Below are 23,637 nucleotides of genomic sequence, written 5' to 3'. Positions count from 1 at the left end.
GAAGTCTTTATATTGAGTGTAAGTAGAAAAGAGGTATTACGTAGACAAAACGGAAACGGAAAGAGCTAAATGGAATTCAGCCATTATTAATGTGCCTTTGCGCGATTTCACAGTATGAATATGAGGAGAGACAGGGAAACTGTAAAATAGGATGACAGGATGTGATCATTTTAAATTCTTCTCAATTTGTCATCTGTTAGCCTACTGATTGAATGTCAGATACACAAATACACCCTCTGATATATGTAGATATATATATGATATGAAGATATTGATAGACATATATAATAAATAGCCTTGACATATATTTAAAAATGTCTTTCTCTTGCAGTGATTTTCAGAGGATGAATTTTTATTCTCACCTTTTTTACTCTTTTTTTCTCCTTTTCTTTGACTCTAAAATTCACACACCAGCCTGAGGTCCATTTCAATAATTAAATAAATAAAGAATTCTTTGCATGTGCACACACTCACAAACAACAGCAGCCCAATCACAGCAGCAGACAGACTCATCCATCTTTATCACGACAGCAACACACTCATAAGACTTGGCAGTAAGCACACACACACACACACACACACACACACACACACACACACACACACACACACACACACACACACACACACACGTTTTTACTCCCTGTCCTTCCATCCTTCCATCTTTCTGTCTTCATTCTCTCCTTTTCTCCTTTTCTCTCTCTTTGTATACGCTTCACATGAGAAGACGGTTTAGGGCTGACGGTACATTTATCAAACAGACCTACTTTATATAACAGCATGAAAGTGCAGTGACCTCCTCTTATACAATGTGGTGATTTATTGGAAGAGGCCAGATGCAGGATGTGTTACTAAAACAGACACAGTGATCCTTTTTGTTGCAGCTGCATGGTGACTTGAAAGCTGACACACAGGTGTTGCTTTAACTTCAACCAGAGGTGTTTATATGTGGATAGAATCTGTGTGTATGTGTTTGTTTGTTTGTGTGAGTGTGTGTTACACTATGCAATGTTTCCCACCTATCCTGACGTTGACAGGGACAAAGTGTCGGCTGAGTCAGCGCTGCTGTCAAGACTTTAATCGGTCACACACACACACACAAACGCACGCACGCACACGCACACACACACACACACACACACACACACACACACACACACACACACACACACACACACACAGTTTCTTTGAAATAAATAGTACATTAATAATACATATACAGAAAAAAGGTTATTTCCTCAAAATAATTTAAACCCAACTAACTATTACTGTAATTCCTTGTCAATTGTTTTATTATTAGAAACTTAGTTGTCTATATATGTGGAATTTTTATGGTTGCTTTTAGACAGATTTCACATTGCATGTTCAGCTTACCTGCTGTTTGCTAACTTAAAGACTCTGTAGTCTTCCATTAATTGGAATTGATTGATTGCATAGTACCATTTGAACACTGTCTTCTTTTTTCATATATAATTATTTCCAAATGTCACGGTTCTTTCCTAAAAATGTATCAGAAATTTAAATATTATTGGGAAAATGTTCAGAAGTGTGCTATATACTGTATATGTCCATAATAATAATTTTAAAAAAAGTCTTTATTTCTATTTTCTTAATAGAAATTTCTGAGTTTAGAGTGTGACCTCTAAAAAGACCCATTAGCCCCATTAGCAGCACTATATCTATACACACTATATATGCTCCCTGAGGGCCTCACGTGGGAGACGAAGAGACACCTGCATGTGACACTCTTTCAACTCCCCCCCATCATGCATTCGCTTTGGTTTCCCAGCATGCCTGCTTCATTCCCAGGAGGCCACGGGTCTGAGGTCCTGGTTCGCCTACAAATATCACATTAACATCGCCTGAAACAATGAATGGTGTTAACACGTGAAATGAATGTCATGGAAACATTGATCTGCTCATTAGCAGCACTATATTTCCATCCTTAGAGATATTGTTCTTTATTTCTTTTCAAAAAGATCGATATTAGCCAATACTTTTTTGCATACCTTCGCACAGCACAGTAATACATACTCTTTATACAGTCAATACATTCATTAGGAGGAAAAAACTGAATTATGCAAGCCTATAATTACTCCAGTACAATCAAAAAACACAGTTCTGAAACACTGCCATGGAGAGAAAAGGTAAAATACTCAAAAAAGGTCATTGTGTAGAAAATCACAATCAGAAAATTACCAACAAAAATGCTAGAAGCGTCAGTTTTACATTCATTATGTATATCGTATATTCATCATGATTGAGTATAAATACACATTTGATTTCATATATTACAGGTCCTATGGCACAAACACTTTTTAAAGCTTCTTTCTTTCTAAGACAGACCTTATGTACACACACACACACACACACACACACACACACACACACACACACGTACGTGCACACGCACACACACGCACACACACACACGCACACACGCACACACACACACGCACACACGCACACACAAACACTTTTGAGCTCAGCAGGTAGAGAGAGACAGAGAGGAAACGGAGGAGGTGTGAGAGAGAAATACAATTTCACCCTCTGATTGATTTATGTTTGGTTATCTTTTTAATATCTGGCTGAAGAAAATATAGATCTTAGGAAGTTTTTTTCTCACAATAGGGAGGATTACTTGGCTTCATCCCCCATCATACACACACCCTCCCAACCGCTCAACCGAGGGCCTCACGTGGGAGACGAAGAGACACCTGCATGTGACGCTCTTTCAACGCCCCCCCATCATGCATTCGCTTTGGTTTCCCAGCATGCCAGCTTCATTCCCAGGAGGACACCGGACTGAGGTCCCGGTTCGCCTACAAATGTCACATTAACATCGCCTGAAACAATGGATGGTGTTAACACGTGAAATGAATGTCATGGCAACATTGATCTGGCATGAGTTCCACAGGCTAAAGCCCAAATCATTTTTTGTTATCTTACTTTCTTAATGATCATTGTCGGATCATTAGGCAGTATTGATTGTGGATCAAAGCACATATTTTAGTGTCTTTACACTAAATGAAATGCAACGTCCTACTGAGGATGGCTTTGATGGACTTGGACTTAAGGAGTTCGATGATTGATTACTGGTTATCGACCATGGCCGTTCATCTCCATCAAATAAAGCTCGACATCCACCAGCTTCATCTCAAGGTCCCTAACCGCATGGATCCATTTTCTGATGAGAAATCATGCAGTGATTTAGCACAGAAGACTTTCAAGATCATCAGTTAACGAGTAAAAAGGACACTTGTGAAATTAAATTTGAGCGAATCCATTTGACATAAAGTGGGAGGGAAGAGGGATGAGTGGGAGAAGTGCAGAGCGAAGCAGGTGAGAAGCAAGTGTCCATCAGTGCTCCCTCATTCACATTGTCATTTTGAAGAAAATCAATTTGTAAGGAACAAAATAATGGGAATTGAAAGTGGAAGAGCCACAACTGAACTGAAAAAGGGGGGAATTTGGAAGTTGGGCAAATAGGTTCACTACAGTTAAAGTAGTCTTTGATGGGAAAAGAAATTGGAAAGTCTATCACATAAGCCAACATTTGGAATTGGTGTAAGTACAGCACTTGAATAAAATGTTTTTAATGCTCTGGGTTGAATTGGAAGATACTTTCACAGTTTGTCCTTACAGTTTTAAACTAGGTCTTTGAAGTTTGGGCCATATTATTATTTATTCACCAATTATATTGCTTAGATCTTTTACAACACTTTACATTGCAACAGGTAGTGAAGGTTTAGCCAAACGTGTACCTACTTGTGAGGGGCATGGAGAAGGAATGAGTTCTTTTATAAGCTCTCAAATATTTCTCCTCTCTAACAGTTCAGACATTTGATTGGTCTAAAAACCTTATGACCATATTCTATTGCCATGTTCAAATGGGATGGAAGGTGTTAAAGATGTTCATGTTTTAGAAAAGTACATTTGTAAAATCTGAGTTTGAACGCAGACTTTGGCTGACATGAAGCACCGAGTAGGATATGGCTTCATTCAGCTCTGTGTGACAAAACGCATGGTGAAGGTAAAGATTAAATAGTTACCTTTTACCTTAAATCCCAATTTAACCCAATTATAAAACCAGAAAAAAAGGAAAAAAGTGCAAAATGCCTGTCATCTACTTTAAATGTAGATAATATCATTAAACCGGTAAGATGTTTAAACAGGCTGATCACTCGTACTCCTCGACGTATCTTGTTGAGTTGACATGTCCCCATATCTCAGCAATGAAGCTGGTGAGTAATGTTATTATAACTGACTTGAAAAATGGCCCAAACTATTAAACGCTTGCCCTGATCTTCAGCTACAGTCAGTATTTTGTGTAAATCTGCGGCAGTCACCCCATCAAGTGTCTCTGACATTTGGGTGTCGAACAAGAGTTTGGAGGGCATGCCTTTATCAGCTACGACAGATGCACGTAACATTAATCAGATTTAAAGCCTTATCCATTAAAACAAGGCCTGATGTGTCTGATATCTCCAGGCAGATATTAGGAGAAATCTGCCCTTTGGCTGAGCTCCGTTCTCGCTAGATAGATGAACACTGTTAATGCCGCAAGGTGTCTGCAGAATAGATGTGCATTGATCCCAATGTGCTCTTTCTGTGGGCAATACAGAGGACAGTGTGTGTGTGTGTGTGTGTGTGTGTGTGTGTGTGTGTGTGCGTGTGTGTGTGTGCATTTATGGTTTGTTACCGGGCAGGACTCGAGCAGCACTGAGACAGAGTTGACGTACGTGACTGTGTTTCGTGTGAAATGTTATTGAATTGCCATCAGCCAGCGGCAGAATGAGCAGAGCTGAAATGTGTCACTTTGGCCCTGAGACCAAATTCACTGCTGCACCGTGGGACAGAAAACCTTGAACGAGGGAAAACAAACCGAAAGGGAAGGAGTACAGATTTTACCGTCCTCTCTATCTCTCTGTTTCTCACTCAGTCTCTCAAAAAAGCTAAAGGGTTAAAGCTGTTAAATTCATTATATTCATCCAGATAATGGTTAACAGTAAGTCATCACGGACCATTAATAGTTAATAGAGGACTATCTACTAATAGTAGAAATTTCCTCTTCCTAATATTGGAAATGTGATTACTAGATTAATGACACCTCACACAAGTCATATTTTTTGTCTTGTTTTTTTGTGAAGCTACAATAACAGTCAAGTCTACCATTAATAAATATTTAACCAACAATAAGCAGAGTCTACTCATCCTAAGACAATCCGTGGGGTAACTTCCAAAGAAAAGTGGACTTGTAGGTGACCTGCACTGCTAGGATGAACTTGGCACACACAAGAGGAAAGTCAGGGAGGGCTGTTCATTTGATGAAAGCCCAAATTAACATGCCTTTGAGACTCCTCTGATATTAAACTATAAATGACAGCGCTGTTTTAACATTGCTTGAGAGACAGACAGAACCGTCGGTGAGTCTGCCTGAGTGAATCACCACTCGAGGTGAGATGTTCAGTGCCAAGACTGGATATCTCTGCTTTTTGGAAATGACTCCCACCGCACAAAGATGCAGCTGTTCAAAGCTCCTCACGGTTGGCAACAGAGAGCGTCCATAAAGAAATCAATGTCAAGGTGTGAAGCTTCACCAAGGATTCATCCAGTTGCCAGTTTAGTCTTTAGCGCTGTGGCTCATAAAAGTCAGTGATAGATGGTGGTTATATCCCTTTATCAGTCTGTGAGTCTGGAGTCACTTATACAGTAGCTGTATGTTTTTTGCATGGAGGAAACAATCAACATTTATTTGATGCTGGTCACTGCTTTGTGAATACTTTATTGAACATGAGAGGCTATTTTCTGTCAGACGCGCATCTGCTGTTTGCTTTTCCACTTCGCTAGCCAACCGCTTTGTTATCGCTCAAAGCTAGCTAAACTGTCACCTATGTGCTCTCTGTGTGTGTTGACATTTTCAAGCCTCAAAGAGTCCCATGCGGGCAAAGCTGGTCACCAAGGAGATAATGCCTGAATATGTTCCCCAACAACTGAGGGTGGGGGCGGCTGCTGGTGGCTGAGGATTCAAGAGGAAATACAGATGGGCTTCCCATTTTTGTCATACTGGTACACCAACATCTTGATGCAGTGGGAGTTGGCTGGTGAGATCCAGGGGCTGCTAGTGATGGAAAAGTTGTGGCTGGCGTAGAATGGTGGCGGCTGCTTCCGGCAGTGGACCAGGGCTCGCAGTACGTTGGCCGCCATGCCCCGGAAACGCTTGCTGATGAAGCAGTAGAGGAAAAAGTTGACCCCGGTGTTGAGCAACGCTAGCATGTTCGCCAGATCGGTGAGCACGTGGAGCAGTCGGCCGGCACCTTGTGAGGCTGGAGGAGGGGAGTAGAAGTGATACAGGATCATGAGGGTACGTGGCGCCCACAAAACAGCGAAAATGGAAGTGATTGCCAGGAGAATGGCGGTGGTCTTGCCGGTAGAGTAGCCTCGCAGACGGAAACAGCTGCGGCGTCTGCGCAGCTTACGAACGATGACAGCAGTTGAGGGAGAAGAAGACAGTGCAGGGAAGGAGGTAGACAGTGGCGCAGTGGGCCCACACCAGGACATGCTGGACCACGGTTCTCCTGTTGCCCTCCCCTCCTCCTCCACCAACACTGCCCACCCCGGGCAGGCTGTGCCACAGCTCAGGCCACCAGTAATAGGGAGCTGCAGACAACAAGCAACCAATATACACAGCAAATATCACCCTTCGTGTGCGGGCCGGGTAGGAGACTGTGTGGTAGCGCAGCGGGTGGCAAACAGCGATGTAACGGTCAACTGTGAGAGGCACGGTGATCCAGATGGACGTATGGATGGAGGAGAACTCCAGAACCTGCACCGCATTGTTTAGTGACGGAGGCAGCGGCGTGGCCAAAATAAAATCCTCCAATATGAAGTCGACAAAAACAATGAGGAGCAGGACCAGGATGTCGGCGGCTGCCAGAGCCAGGAGATAGTTGTAGGAGGACTTCTGACGACGCAGCACCAGCTGGGACAGGATCACCACTGTTAGGATATTAGCTAGGAGAAGGAAGGATGCGGGAAGGTGATTGAAAGTAGATAGGTGGAAATAGGGAAATGATGTGAAAAGAAAAAGTATGATGAGATTGCAAAAGTAATGGACACAGGTTAGGGTGGGGAAGGAAACAGAAAAAATTGCATGTTAGTGGGCAGGCAATTTAAAAAAGGCAACAACAAAACATGACAGCAATAGAGATGTAGTGGACATGCACTGTAGGCAACACACAAGTACAACTGCACTGACACACAATACAAACTATTTAAGCACCTTTAAAAAAAAAAAAAAAGCAACAAGCACACATTTTCTTTCAGTTTAAGCCTGCTATATAAACAAAAGAAAAAAAATCTAATCTGTTATCGTCGCCAGTCAGTGTGTATCACGTTCAACCAGCTCTTCTACTGTGTAATCCCTCCTCTGTTTATTGCTCCCTTCCCTTTTCCCCTTCATCTATACCTACTGTGTCATTCCAGCAGCACCTGCCTCTGCCTTTAGCCAAATTGTTAGCTCTAATAAAGAGTAAGGCCACAACACAAAGAGGAGGATAAGGTGCAGCATCACAGTCTTGGCAATCTGCTGAGTTCACTACTACCTGCCACCCTGCCGCTGACAATTTAGATCCTAAAACAAAGCACAAGGACACCCCGTCTGTCTCTGTCTGCCTCTCGTTTTCAATCTCACTCCATTTCCCCGACATATGTATACCTTCTCTTCCATGTTGCTAAATTAATTGTTTCTCTCGCTACCTTCTCGTTTATTTATTACAACTCTGTCGCTTTCCTTCACACGACAGCTGCATTATTATGTTATGTCGGCGCGTAGGACGCCTCTGCAAACAAACTATCAAAACGTAACGTTACACGGAGCGTACAGCCCCGAGACATCTGAGCTCCACGTGAAGATTATAAGAAATCAGTGATATTTAGATTGCCTCTCAGAGTTTCAGCAGTCTAGTATAATGAACTGACTGACAGGCAGACATGCTTACACAGGAGTAAAACATACACAGTAAATATGTCAACACTAGAAGAAATATAGACAAAGCTGTAGAATACAACACACAATATAAAGCATACTCTAAAGGTTTTTAATACAATAAATATGACAAACTACTACAATTAAAATATATACAGGTTAACATACCTTGTTAACTAGTTGGCTTTTTTAATAACTGATGGTTTTGATGATTGATGAATTTAGATTGTATGGAGCCAGTAGTAGAGGTGAATTACTGCACCCTATTTATTGTGGCTCGGAATTACATATTAAACCTTTTAGATCATTTAATCTATCATTGTGTGACATGAAGTGTAAAATTAAGAGGCATTCAGTGGCGAAAATCTATACTTTTCCAATGTATCCAAAGATTCCTATTTCATGCTGTACTAGTTCAATTATATAAACTCAAATCAAATACACACAATAATGTATCCATCCATTACTGTTGCTAACCAACCCCATTTTGTGAAATTTGCTGGTGCAGCATGAAGACATGTCCGATCTGTTTCCTCGGATGAAGATGCCTCTGACATCAATGCTTTTAGCAGCTGTCACTGTCTGTCTGTGTGTGTGTGTGTGTGTGAGTGTGTGTGTGTGTGTGTGTGTGTGTGTGTGTGTGTGTGTGTGTGTGTGCGTGTGCGTGCGTGCGTGTGTGTGTTCTGTGATCTTGTTCCTCTCTGCAGTAATAGATCAGGGATTGGATTATATATGGCAGCTTGGAGTCTGGTACATCACACTTCACAGCCTCAGCCACTATCAACCGATTACAAATTACAAGGCAACTCCAGATAATGACTAAAGATGTCCTTGCCAGACTAGAAGATGTGCAGCAGAAGACACACACTCTCACACACTACACTCTCACACACACACTCTCACACACACGCACGCGTGCGCACACACACTCACACACACACACACACACACACACACACACACACACACATTAACACATGTCTGCACACGTACACACAAACACACAGATCATTAGGGATGCGCCAATACATTAACGTTCATCTATCAATAAACATAAATGAGACGTCAAAGCAGTTTACAAGACTCGGCAAGCCAATATATGTGTACAAGTAGGGCTGCTGGATTGCACTGTCCCCCGATATCAAAGTCACCCCAGCTTGTACAACACACCTTCTGCACAGGCAAGTCAAAATGCTTTCATGTCAAACTTGGTCGACTGTGTTATTGATTATTTATTTTCGCCTACTGGTCTTACACTTTCTGTCTCTTCTTCTTTTCTTGTGGTCAGTTTGGTCCAGGATCGTAGCAAATTAATCCAGAATACATTGAATTTGATTAACCTTGGACTCAAGGATATGGATTTTAACAATGCGCAATATGATTTTTTTGTTATGAGACTGATTCTTTTGTACGCAGGCCTCTCTTGAAAAAGAGATCCCGATCTCAATGTTGAAATAAATTAAAATAAAGGATTAAATAAATAAAAAATGTGGTCATTTCAAACAAGAGTTATTAATCATAATTTTTCCAACACTGTGTACTTTATGTTTTGAAAGATTAAGCTGACATATTTCAATGTTTAATGGTTTGACCAGACTGGAAATAAAAGTTAAAAGGTACATATTTCCAAATGTACAGCTCAAAGTCTGTTTACAGGTCTTAGGGAGTACTACTACAAAAAATGTTTACAATTATTTTGAAGATGTAGTATTAGATAAGTTCACCAGACCTCTCCTCATCTCTGATTGAGAATAGCGGCTTAAAGGGCCTACGAAATTATATTTTGTCAGTGTTATTGGGCTTGGTATATGATAGAGGTTGCATGTCTATTGTGAAATGTGCCATATATATATTTTTAATATTGATGTATTCATAATAAATCACGATCATAACAGCATAAAAATGACTTCCGCTAACAACAATGGATCGCTGCGCCGAGAGCATCCACTTCGGCAATGTTCGGGCGATGACGTCACAAGTAGAATACAGCCGCCGCCAGTGTTCGTCTGCGTTACAGCCGCCGCCAGTGTTCGTCTGCGTTGAAGCGTCCAGCAAAGACTGCTGTCAATTATTACGAGAAAGAACGGACAACAATCGATCGCCAAGGATAATTGTGAAGCGATGTGTTGTATGGGGATGTGGGGCCGTCTCCAAATCTTGCTTTCTGTGGCCAAAAGATGATAAAATGTCGCGTTTATGGACAAGACGACAAGTGTGTCAACGAAACCGACGATTTGTGGGCAGCACTTTGAGAGATCGTGTTTCGAACAAACTTTGCTCGCCAAGGAAATGAGATTCAAAAATAATTTAAAACTGAACGCAGAAGCTGTGCCTACAATACTGCCGAGACCCCAGCCAGCACAAGCCAGCACAAGCCAGCACAAGCCAGCACGCCGACTCAAACACCTCCGCTGGTGCAGAGTCCACCACCAAAGAGACAACGAAATGCATTCGCCAGACGGGAGAGAGCAAAGGTAAGCCGTGCTACTTGTTTACTGTATTTATTGTTTCAAGCATAAAGCCATAATCGGTCTAGGCCTACTGTATGTAATGAGTTTACATACAAATGTAAACTGGAATGTAAATGTTTTCTAAATTTCCCTCGGGATGAATAAAGTATCTATCTATCTATCTACACCAGGCCCTAGCCAATATCTGTGTGTTATTGTTTGTAGTATTAATAACTTTAGCTAATTGAGGATACCTGTATGATCAGCGACCATCTATTGGACATCCACACTGGGGAGGAAGCTGTGTGTACAGCAGTAAGTATACAGACTGTACGTCATCTGTACATTACAGTTGTAGTGCCAGTAGACCTGCACATGACGTGTTAAACATAAAATCACCACATGCATGTACATAATTCATATATTTGTTTAATTTGATATCATTGCTCTCTCAATCAATTCAACCACATCTTTTATTATGAATGTTATTAGATATTTTCTTTACGCAGACATGTATAAACATGCAATACAATTTCAAGCTGGTTTGAAAAATGTATTAGTAAAGTTGTGTTTTGTACATTTCAGACATGTCAGAAAGAAATTGCTGTGCAGACGGATCCCCCTCCACGGACACACTACAAGTCCATGCAGGCGCGACCACGTGTCAGGTCAGCTGGACTGCAAGTTCCAATCCAAGTTGGTTGTTCCAAAGGTCAGCATCATAATATATATATATATATATATATATATATATATATATATATATATATATATATATATATATATTATATATAATTCTTGATTATAAAACATATTTTATGTAGAGTATGTTAATTAACTCTTGACCGAGACTCAATTCTTTGTGCCAAGACAATGTTGATGATACATTCTGTAACATACAAGATAATACATGTCAATGGTAATCACTTCAACCTTATTACCTTATTTATCTATTTATTCTGTAACTTTACCAGAGTGACCATTCGACTTCCCAAAAATACATCAAAGTTTCTCCATGACATCCTTTTCTTGGCAGCAGCTCTTCAATTGCTTCCGTAATTCTACAGTTTTCACATGTACACCTAAATGTACAAAAGAAGAGTGGTAAGGACATGTACACAATATGCAATATCCAGAAGAAAGGCCAATATTAACGTCATCTTAATTTCATACTATTTATAGGCCTGTGTTTCACGACTCGTAAGCAGCTCATAAGCCTGTTATGGTCATACGGAGGTAGGATCTATCTAGTAGCAACTTTTTACCCGTTTCACGTAAAGTTACGACATCGTAACTTCCATGAACATCTGGTAAGTGTTCCGGCTACTATAGGCTATAGTGACTCTCTCTCTCTCTCTCTCTCTCTCTCTCTCTCTCTCTCTCTCTCTCTCTCTCTCTCTCTATATATATATATATATATATATATATATATATATATACATCAGTATACAGACTATACTTTATAAAACAGCGCTGTCCTCTGGTTTGTCTGTTAGCTAATAGCTAATTCTTTATATACTCGTAATGACATCAGACACAACGTTAGAACCTCAACCGCAGAAACTTTGAGAAAGAATCAAGTTATCAAGCTTTACAGACGTCGATGTGTCCAAGTAGAGAAATAATTGAATATTTAGGGATCGAGCAATTTGCGGACAACTAGTCGGGTTCATAACAATTCAAGGAAACCAAGCTATCAACTCTCTAGCAAGCTATCGATAGCGTGCGATCTATTTACGATCGAGGATAATGTTACGTTTTATTATGATGTATTTACTATATATTGAGAAGTTCTATGAATTATAGTCAAATGTATATACCTGTCTGTGTTCTGTTGTCGCACAGGATCTCCGCCAAATCCAGAATCACCATCATCCCCATGTTCGGTCCCATTTGTGTCTCCATCTTGAATACTGTGTCTCGAGCTGCTCTGTTTCCACCACGTTAAACTCGGCCGCATGATCTAAATCCACAACACCGGCATCTTCTTCAATAAACTGTCACTGTCACTGGATTCTGTCGAAATATCCGAGCCAGAGTCCGACATCGCCACGTCTGCTGCTTCTGTCGTGCTGTCTGTATATACTGGTGGACTGTTTTCTACTTGTGACGTCAGAACACGGCGTCGGTTGTTTCCGGTAGCGGCAATGTAAACATGGGTGGTCGATCTATCTATCTCTATATCTATTTATCTATCTATTTATCTATCTATCTATCTATCTATCTATCTATCTATCTATCTATCTATCTATCTATCTATCTATCTATCTATCTATCTATCTATCTATCTATCTATCTATCTATCTATCTATCTATCTCTATATCTATCTACCTCTCTATCTATCTATCTATCTATCTATATCTATCTCTATATCTATCTATCTATCTATCTATCTATCTATCTATCTATCTATCTATCTATCTATCTATCTATCTATCTATCTATGTATATCTACCTCTCTCTCTCTCTCTCTCTCTCTCTATCTATCTCTATATCTATCTATCTATCTATCTATCTATCTATCTATCTATCTATCTATCTATCTATCTATCTATCTATCTACCACTCATACTAAATCATGATTTATTAAATACTGCGATCATTGTTTCATAAATAACACATCATTTTACAACACAAATAGCATTTACTATCATCAGTAGAAATTCATGTTTATCATTTCGTGGGCCCTTTAAGGCTACTAGCATAACACACCTGAATCTCCGTTTCTCGTTCTTCTGTTAGAGCTGCATTGTGGGTAATGTAGGCGGCTATAGGAGTGCGACGCTAAATCGGAATCAAAACTATAATGGCTATATTTCACAATTTTCTCACTTTTCTTTCTGAAAATTATTGGCAGATTAATCAAGATGAAAAAAAACACTGTTAGTTGCAGCCCTTCTGTTTCTTCTGCTTTTGTTATTTCTGTTGTGTCCATAAACCTCCTTGAGGGGTCATTGTGGAATAAATGAAAGTCTAAACTCTGATCTCCTGCTAATCTGTTCAGCTACTTGATCTAACATTTATTGATTTGGCCTACTGCTTATTTCAACTGTCTCTTTTGTCACTGTCAGGTCATGCTGACTCTTCATACGCGTCGTTTCATACAGCCGCCTCTCACAGCTGTCGGTGTGTACTGTACACACACCTGCAGCCTCTCATCAGGTTAATCCAAATTATCTTCTTAGTGTTTTTTGTACCAGGAAAGGTTTGCTTCTAAGCTCTTAGCTGCTCATAAACATCCTGGTGGAGGTCCATTACAAACCCTGCACAATGTATCTTGCCTTTAATCCAATCGCCTTACTTCCTCAACTGTACCTCTGCCCGTCAATTCTCTCACTTTCTCTCTTTGAAACGGAAACAGTGAGGTGTTGACTGTCATTGGCTGGGTATTATTCTGTTTGGGCTCCCCTGTGAGATTAGCCCTTTTACAGACAAACAAAAGGGATCCGTGGCGGGCTTGACATTTCCATTTAGCTCTAGCCAGCTTGCACTGGGTTGCCCATTCATTACAATTGACTCCTGCTCTTTATGTTGTCTCGGGGGCCGGGTAGGGGGACAGACGAGTTTGAGAGCTGCACACACAGACCAGAGACACGAGGACAACACAAACACAGCATGCATACAGAGACATGTGCATCTCATGCCTGGACATTCAGGTGGAGACACATGCACAATGTCCCCATCTTTTGTCTTTGCAGGAAAAATGAAGTGTCTCCACCTGAGAGGGGATTAGAATGAGCTGTGTAGGACAGATAATGGGCTGCTGTGTGTTTGTCAGTCATTTGCTTGTGTGTGTGTGTTTTTGTTTGTGTGTGTGTTTGCATAGGTGACCCTTTCTGTTTATTTGTAAGGGAGTGCTTTTGTGTCTGTGCTCCCCCTTCTGCTCCTCCAATATGACGAGTGTCATTGATGTTGTTTAGCAGGAAAAGAGAAGGCACAGCATGATCCCCGAGGTGTGTACTGGAGGCTGACTCATCCACCCACTAAAGCGACGTGTTCAGACGGGAAGTCGACAAACGACATCTTAACCCTTCGAAACCGGTGGCAAGACATGAGATGCTGCACGCTAGTCCTTAGGCTTCCTCATGGGCCTCATATTACACAGACAAAAAGAAAATTATACCCCAGAAAAGACAATGAAAGTGAACATTGCAATTAAGATTTTATTTGGTTATTTGAAGGAAATTGAGGTTTGACTTTGACGGCTTATCTGGAGGCTAATAAGACGAGATGAGTGGAGAAGAGAGGGATGAGGAAATAGGTGGAAGGTGAGGTAAAGTGTGGTGTGAGGAAGGTCACAGAGAGTTAAAAAAGAGAGGGAATGAAGGGGAGGATTAAATAGAAAAGTGTGAGAGAGAAAGAGAGAGAGAGAGAGAGAGAGAGAGAGAGAAGAGCAGTGAGGCGGTGGGAGGGAAGGAAGAGAGGCGAGAGACAGATAGGAGGTGAATATCAAAGCTTGCTTCAAAGGTCACAAGCACTTTGTTCCTGATGACAACCATTTCCCTTTTGTCTTCTCCAAGTGTCAGACGGGACATAAAGCAGGGTGATTCCTTAATTCCCCCGAACAAAAACCAGAACCACTTCCCTGCTGCAAAGCCACACAAAAAGCATACATTGAAGATAAAATTATGATTTAAAAATGTTAAGAATGAGGACAAAAACCCCTGATGTTGTCATGAAGTGAAATCCTTCTTAGCGCCATTAATTTGCATTGAAAACCAGGACTGTAATGCCACGAAAATATGATATCAAGCCAACACATTTTATTTAGGAGCATCAGCTTGATGTGTGTGATCTGAGAGTTATTAAGGAAAGGCAGAGGAAGCTCATGAGAATAGAAAAATGCAATAAAGAAAATAGAGCAAGAATGAGAAATAAGGAGATATGAAAGGAAACGAGATATCTAAGGATTGTGGACATATTAAGAGAGAGAGAGGCTCTGGTTGCTGCTAATGATATTGATGCTACTGCAGTGCTCTGCCTCTGCTAACCTTGTACAGCCATTTATTTTCCAGACGGGCCACAATGACTCGAAGTTTGGTGGAGACGACTGTCCTTACATCGAGGCTGCTGCCGGTGGCGAGACACTGCAGACTGACAAACTCAGCGTATCATGTTTAAAGGGCTCATAAACAATGCTAACAATCATGATGTGCTCTTGGATCATCTCCAAATGTTTTTTATGAGGTTTCAGCTTCGAAAAAACATAAAGGGTGAAAGTTAGTTGCTGTGAAACAGAGGGTAGAGGAGATAATTAAATGCTGGGAAGAAATGGTAAATGGATGAGGAGAAAAATTTAAATATTACAGCTCTGTAATTATCCTGAGATTGATGCATTACTGTCGTCCAGAAAATGTCAAAGCACACATGGATTTGGGTTTTCAGCAGTGGTGACAGCATTTTGTTGTCGGCTGGTCAAACAAAGTCAGCTCTGTCACTGCATCAACAACATCTCTGCTTTATTGCCTCTAACAACACCTCCCTCCTCTCTTGCCTCTTCTGTACTCCCGCGCCCTCTCTGGCTCGTCTCCCCCCATGACAAGCTGACACAAAGTCTCTCCTTCCCTTCCTCTCTTTTCTCAGACTGCAGATTGGAGACAAACCAGAGCTCAAAAAATCTCTTTCTATTCGATTCACTGAATATTCTCAATATTCCCGCTGTCCACACTTCAACACATGGATTCACATTCTTTCCTATTTGTCCAATTTACCACCTAACTCCACTTTTAGAGTGATAGTATCTATTAACAAGCCCCCATCCCACCACACATGCCCTGTCGCCGGTGCAGATTGACAGATCAATAATCCAAACTGAAAATCGCTAAAGCCCAACTCCTCGTTAAGTAGGGGCTGACACCTGGCCTATACTGCGACGTGGAACAGAGGGTTGTTAGCGCTGAACGCCCCCGACCTTTTCCCCTTTCGGTTGGGTGGATAAGAGGGAGTAGGGGGAGATGTTTTTCCTCTCTCTCACGTGTGCTGGTCACACCACTGACTGTTTAACAGCCACACAAACCACGAGAGACTTCAAGGAAGATCATCTCCGCACCATATAACCACTTGTTGTCACATATTCAACATGTCACACTATTAGCTAGTCAATGGACATTTGAGTTATGATTATTTAGTTGCACATACTGTCTCCAACAAATTCCAAAGAATACATAATAGACCTTCAGAAGGAAATATATGTTTATGTCTATCAACAACATTTTATACAATGCCAAATAGAAAACAATCCAAATCTAAATAAACATTGTGGCTATGGTTAAAGTTTCTCATGGTCATGACTAAAGTAATGCTTTTGCCTGGTTTGATAACAATATGTGCATTTTCTGTTTTTATGCACCTTTTCAATTTCTGAAAGATATGCTTGGCTGAGGTGGAACAGTTGATAAAAAAAACTAAATGCAACACAGTGCAGGGAAAACTGACTTGGCGAATGATTTACAATAAGAATATGAATTATTTCATATATTTCTTCTCTACTGAAGAGACAAAAGGCAGCAGCAGAGGAAAACATCTGTGTGGAAACTGTAACCTTCAAGTTTCTTCATATATTTACACCTTTTGAGGTTTGACTGGTGCTCTTTCAATTATGTCATCTTGTTGCACTCTAATCTTCAGAAACTGTTTTGTCTCGATGTGCACAACTGTTAACATTTACTTAATTGCAGTGGATAGAAACGTGTTTTGTTTGTTTCAACAGTCTCACTGTTTCAAAGGTCAATAATTAACTAAGTACAATTAGTCAACTACTATACATAAGTACTATTTTAAGATACTTGTACTTGAGTGTTTACATTTCATGCCTCTACTTCTACTCCACTGCATTTTAGAGGGAAATATTGTTTATATCTTATAACATTTAGTAAATCATTTAGGAAATCATCTGAATTCTTTTTTCATCACTATTCTCCTGTGACTTTAAACAGGCTGGCGACCAACTCCACACAGATGCTTAAATGTCGTAACACAGCACTTTTCAGAGCCCATGAAAGCAACACAAACCATTTGTATACACACAGTAATGAGATTTTGAATTAATACGTGATGATGGCGTGTATTTAATAGAAATACAAATTTACCATTTGTAAAAAATTTGATGTCAAAGAAAACATGTTGCTGGTGTGTTGATGGAATTAATCAACACGATGCAAATGATGGCAAAAATGTTTTTGTGGGAGCCTGATGATTAATAAATAATAATTACAAATGTAAAATTGAATAATATTTAATTTAATTTAATCCATTTAGTGGCTTTGGACATTTTAACAACACATTTGCAAGTTATTTAAATGAAAGCCAATTTAGACGACATTCAGGCATCAGGTGGGATTTAAAATGTGTATGTGTGCAGGTAAGAAAGTCTATATACACCATCAGCTCAAACGAAAACGCATGAAAGCAGGTGTCTTGGCCCGGATATTCAGAGCAGCTTTCACTTGAACATCCAGTTATATCACATATGATCGCTCATCAGCATCAACATGCTGTCATCCATGTGTCTTAGCTTTGAGTGTTTCGAGACATACTGTACAAAGAGAATACTTCACTTCTGTAATCCCAGCATGTCAAAGACTGAGGTAAAACACCGACTCCTCCATTGTGCTGTTTGCTATGCCGGCACACGTCTGTTCTGTCTCAGGCAGTGTGGTGTGGTGAGCAGAGAGAGAGAAGGAGAGAGAGCGAGTTAGCAATTAATTAAAAATGTGGCAATTCGTCTCAGCTCCGTCGTCTGTAGCTTCCCCACTCAGGGCTCAGAGTTGCTCCTTCACTGGCTCTGCTGTTATTAATCTTTTTGTCTTAACTCCGTTCATCCTCTTCTTTTCCTTATGGGTGTCCTTGTCCTGCTTATATCCCATCCTGTTCAACCTGTTCATCATTTCCCTAAGTCACGCAGTAATCATTTCCCACCTCTTGACTTGCGTAATCCCTTTCATCATCACCTTCGTCACGCTTTTCATCCTCAAATCTGTGACCCCTCTCTGTCTGCTGCTAAAAGGTCAAAGTCTGCAAAAAACATACAGACATGAAGACGTCTCCCTGAAGCCATGTTGCTGTTAAATAAATAATGAAAAACTGTCTGGTAATCAAGGTAACAGCCTCAAATCCGTCGAGTGTGTTAAATATGTGTGGGTCTTTAGGTCACGCCGCTACTACTCACATGCCGCACTCATGAAACATTTATGATTCAGCTTGAGTGAAACGTCACAATGATTGAATAAGTCGATCTCGGATGCTGCAAAGTATCAGCCCACCACACTCAACTCTGCCATTAATTCAGACAACCATTGTAAGATTGCATTACACTACCAGGTTAGTGTTATTCAGTGATTAAACAAACAGTCTAAATCACATTTGTAAAGACGACTCAGCAGCAGAATTGAATAAAACTTCAGAGGCAGGGGAAACTTTAAATGACAGCAGAGAGAATTGCTTGTACAAGACTTGCTTTGCCATCCAGCAGAAATAATTAGGTGAGATTTGATCAGAAAGACAGACTTTTTCTTTTACAATGCTGCAAATCTTGCGGAGCAACTGCAGTCTTGGCGTACAAAAGTGTTTCACTTTGCATTGCAGATTTGTTTTCAACCAGAATAGCTTAGGTTTTTAATAACATCTCACTCCTAATCTTTATTAAGTAAGAGAGGTGCAGAGCTTTAGAATATATGTTAATCTAATATATTAGGACTAATAAAACAAGAAAAGTCTCTGCTTGAATTCATCAAAATCAGGGTTAAATAGTAAAACTATATATACTATATATATATACTATAAATGATCCTTTATGTTACCAGAGAATGAGTCTAGCATTTTGGTGATGGGAAAGAGGACTTTCTACATCTGAACCTTTGATTAGACATCCGCACTAGTTCACTTTCATCTGACCTCCAAGTTTCCTGCATCTCTCTCACACACATTCATATACACACATATATAAGCACACACCTCTTTGCTTCCCTGTGTGAGACTAGGTCAGCGCTCATAGATCACGCAGTGGGAGAGAGGCAGTAAATGAGTTCGACAGTGACTGTGAATGGACTAATCAGTCAATGGCAAAGACGCAACAAGGATGTGTCATTAATTCAAGATCAGCCACGTAACGCACACTTGTCCCCGGGGTCAAGCCTGAGTCATTACTCACACAATATGTCACGCAGACATTGGCTAGAACAACTCCAGCTCAAAAAACAGGTGCTGTTTCCAAAGTTAATAGTCAGATTTAATGATGCTCTGCACATAGAGTTGCTGTGTTTCCTCTTTTGGTTAAATGGTGCTTGAATATTTCCAACTAAAGAGCCAAATGTACAAAGAACAGCTCAAACAGACAGGCACGAGCACAGACAATTACATACATACAGCATGCACAAGTGGTTGCCACAAGGTCAGAATGACAAATCCACAGTGTATGTGTGTGTGTGTGTGTGTGTGCGTGTGTGTGTGCGTGTGTGTGTGTGTGTGTGTGTGTGTGTGTGTGTGTGTGTGTGTGTGTGTGTGTGTGTGTGTGTGTGCAAAGAATGACACTCTGGAGCAGCTGTGCACAACACACACTCACTTAAACCTGCAGAAAAGTGCACAACAAATCAAGATGCAAAGCGTGACTCCTGCAACCCACCGTTGAGCAAATTAACACAGAATGAGACGTGCATGTGACGAGACACATACGTATATAAAACACACAATTGCATGTGTCCATGTCTTACCCGGCAAGCCGAGACAGAGCAGAACGCTGTAGTAGATGACAGGCAGTGGTCCAAGAGGGCATCCCTGGGCAAACTCAGAGGGTTGCTGCCCCGGGCTCCAAGTGCTGCCATTTGGGGGAAAAACAGGAAAGATGTGGCTGTGCTCCATGGCCTCTTCCTCGTCCTCTTCCTCAGCTGAGCTCAGTGTCAAGAAGCCTGCTGGCCACACGAGCAAACCGCCTGGTCGGCGGTATAGGAGAGAGGGTGCACTGTCCTTGGGTGCCAATCAGCAGGAGTGTGTGCACGCCTGAGTTTGCACAAGGCAACAAGGTTGAGTGTGTAGGAAGAAGGGAGAAATGGAGGGGAGAGTGAAGGGAGAGGGAGACAACAGACGGGGAAATGCCAGAGATGATATGTGTTAGTAGGTGACGGAGAGGAAGGAGGCGAGAGAGGTGAGTATGAGGGTAGAAGTGAAGAGGGGAGGATGCTGCCTGAGTGTGAGCGAGGGGGAATGAGAGCGAGTCGAGAGCGCAGCGGGAGGAGGAGGAGAAGGAGGAGAGAGGGAGGGAAAGAAGGAGGGAGTAAGGTAGATGGAGAGCAAGGGTACGCTAGAAAGCAGAAAGTGAGGGAGAGACGGAGGCTGAGAGACGGAGGCTGAGGGATTCTCAGACAGAGGAAGAGGGGTTCCTGTTTGAGGGCAGTGAACACAAAGAGACAATAAAACTGTAACAGATGAGAAAAGATAAATGGAGGATTAAGTCGATTGTGGAACATCATGATGTGTGTTTGCCCTTGTCATATCGTCAATCTGTCTTTTTATTTCACATCCCTTTAGTGCATTTTCAATAACATGATGATTGCTTTTTACCATTTATCCACAAATGAGTGCAAAAGCAGAATCAAAACATGTACCTACAATCCTATTTGCATATCATAAACGTTACAGTATACATGTGATTTTCGACGCCTGTTTGTGTGTGTGTGTGTGTGTGTGTGTGTGTGTGTGTGTGTGTGTGTGTGTGTGTGTGTGGGAGTGGGGGTTGGGACTTAATCTAATTTGCCATGCAGTGTGAACTGTCTAAATCTCCAGCTAAAATGTGCTAATGAGCAGAAGGCTGACACTGAAAAACACACATATTCCTTCTAAAGAAACCAGTCTCTGGTTTATCAAGGCTGCAACTGATAGTTATTTTCAATACATCCCTTAGTTGTTTAGTCTGAAAAATGTAATTTCTGATTCTTTGCACTGTGAACATAAGCATAACTGTTGCAAGTCCATAAAAATCTAATTAAAGGACTGTTTTATCCCCTAAACATTTTCTGTTACATCATTGCTTTCACCACCACTAAAGGCAATGTAGCTGGAAACGTACATATAGTACAATGCTGTGGAGTAGTTCTGGGACCTGTTTAATAATTTGATCTTGATAGTCTAAGAATAAAAATAATAATAATGTGAGGTTTTGGAAATGACTACTTACAACTACTTGTACTTCTATTTCTATGTTTTACTTCTTTATACAATAATCTTTATAGAATAATCTGGTGGCTGATTTATGTGTTGCACTCCCAAGCGTTTACTGCAGAGGCAGAGTGAAAACACATTAACATTGAAGCAAAGATGTTTGGGTTAATAATGCTGGGTAGTGGCCCCTTCAACAGATGAAGGTATACCTGTACGTTATTACTCAAAGCACAAGTCTGATATTCGTTATGACAGACTTTGGGCAAAAATAAATGTACGACTTCTGTCCGACCTTCACCGTCTGCATGTGAAAGTAGCTGAGTAGCTAATTAAACCAGGAAGGAATAACTTGCTAGCTTATGATTTACCTTACATATAGCTTACTAAATGCTTAAGGTACGATATAATTGACCTCCATGACTTCTTGCGTTGTACTTAGGAAAAATGCAATCAAGAAAAACCGGAAATACATGCTACTGTAATAGTGGAAGGTTGTCCATTTAGTAAACGAGTTATCAAGCTAGCAAGAGATACACGGGGTAGTTAGCGGCTCTCCATCGGCCCACTCGATCTTAACGCTTCACGGTTGGTATCGTGACATGAGTAACATGAGGATTGAATTATAATGGAGATTTAGGATCCTATGTGGCTTTAAATCTACCCAAAGTCTCAGTTTCTTGTTGGAGCAGCTAATAGCAACGCAGAAAAGACATCCATCGAGAAAACGGGATTACATTTTGTGACAAAGTTTTGTATATTTTACAACCTTTTTTTATTAGCATTTGATGACTATATATACAATAGCTTCTACAGGATCTGCTAGGCAGGTTGAACATTAGCTTCACTCCGCTCAACATAAAACCGTAGTAGGCTAATAACAATTTATATTGAATAATTATAAAACAAATCTGCATACTGTGATACTTTTGATTACATTTAGCTGATAATACTTTTGACAGTTACTGAATACCAGTGGCGGGCCGTGCATTTCACACCTAGGCCTTCAGTGATGTCCCACACAGTCCTACCTGAATTATTCCACCTCTTAATACCATCATTATGACGCCATGGCTCTAGAAACTATACATTTAGACAGAAACGCAGTATAACCGGGCGTTGCATCACCCTAACAACAGAGTTATAATATTTACGAAACATTTAGTTGTAAATATCAGGCATTCCCAGCAGTACAATGTGCAGTGCCTCTCGGAGGCTGTGAGCCGGGGGTACCGCTCGTAGTTAGTGATTTGAAAGTGGCGGACAAACCCTTTTCCCAGCTGTGATAGGCTCGCTAGCGTCGGGGTTGGCCGTTCTCTTCTCACGATGTCTATCTTTTCAAGAAAGGTTCGTCTTGAAAATGGCGTTGTAATTATATCTGCAACCAAATCGATCTCTTCTCCTCCTTCAGCCATTGTGGGTTGAAAAAAAACAGCCTGTAGAAATCTACACAAATTAGCTCGTTCAAAGTTAGCTAGCTCTGCATAGCTCTGCCTCTCAATACTGATTGGTTAACGCCACAGTTTTGTTCCGTTCACTTTAAGCGACAGGCGCCCGCACTGTTGGTTCTGAAGGCCTCAGGGCAGATTTCGTGGACCCTGGCAACACATCATGGCTGAAATATGATTGGATAAAAGCTCTAACATAAAGGCCAGACCTCCAAATCTCGATCTGAGGCTGGAAGCAGCGCAACCAAGAGGAAAGCTATGAAATGAAGAGAATAGACTACGGGGAATAATTTAATACATATTTGTGGAAAAAATAAATAAAAATTAAATGTATATTCTGATGATGTTTAGGCCAGCAGAGAAGGCCTTGCTGGCCCTGACGGCCCACCACTGCTGAATACTGGACCATTACTTGTAGCCTAATGGTTATAAGCACACCTCATACTCCAAACCTCACTGAGGTGTTTTTCTCAGCTCTCACATTCTTCCCCTGAAAACTAATGTCTGTGTCCTTCTGCCTTCATCTTTCTCCTACATCAACTACTGTGAAACTATAGACATGATGCAGGAACAACTTTTCCATATTGTGGTTTTTACTGTATG

At 40.9% G+C, this 23,637-nt stretch overlaps 1 protein-coding gene across 1 annotated transcript; it reads right to left on the bottom strand.

Moving 5' to 3' along the window:
* Positions 1-2,434: 2,434 nt before the first annotated feature.
* LOC115011599 (probable G-protein coupled receptor 139) lies at positions 2,435-20,601 on the bottom strand. The gene is given in 3 exon segments (XM_029436725.1): positions 2,435-6,492; positions 6,494-7,014; positions 20,146-20,601. Coding segments are annotated over 3 exon segments (1,134 nt in total). The 5' UTR covers positions 20,294-20,601; the 3' UTR covers positions 2,435-6,027.
* Between the last annotated feature and the right edge of the window lie 3,036 nt (positions 20,602-23,637).

Source organism: Cottoperca gobio, chromosome 8 (assembly GCF_900634415.1).
Source record: "Cottoperca gobio chromosome 8, fCotGob3.1, whole genome shotgun sequence".
NCBI lineage: Eukaryota > Metazoa > Chordata > Actinopteri > Perciformes > Bovichtidae > Cottoperca > Cottoperca gobio.
The sequence above is the reverse complement of the archived record's forward strand: the minus strand, read 5'-3'. Positions and strand labels throughout refer to the sequence as shown.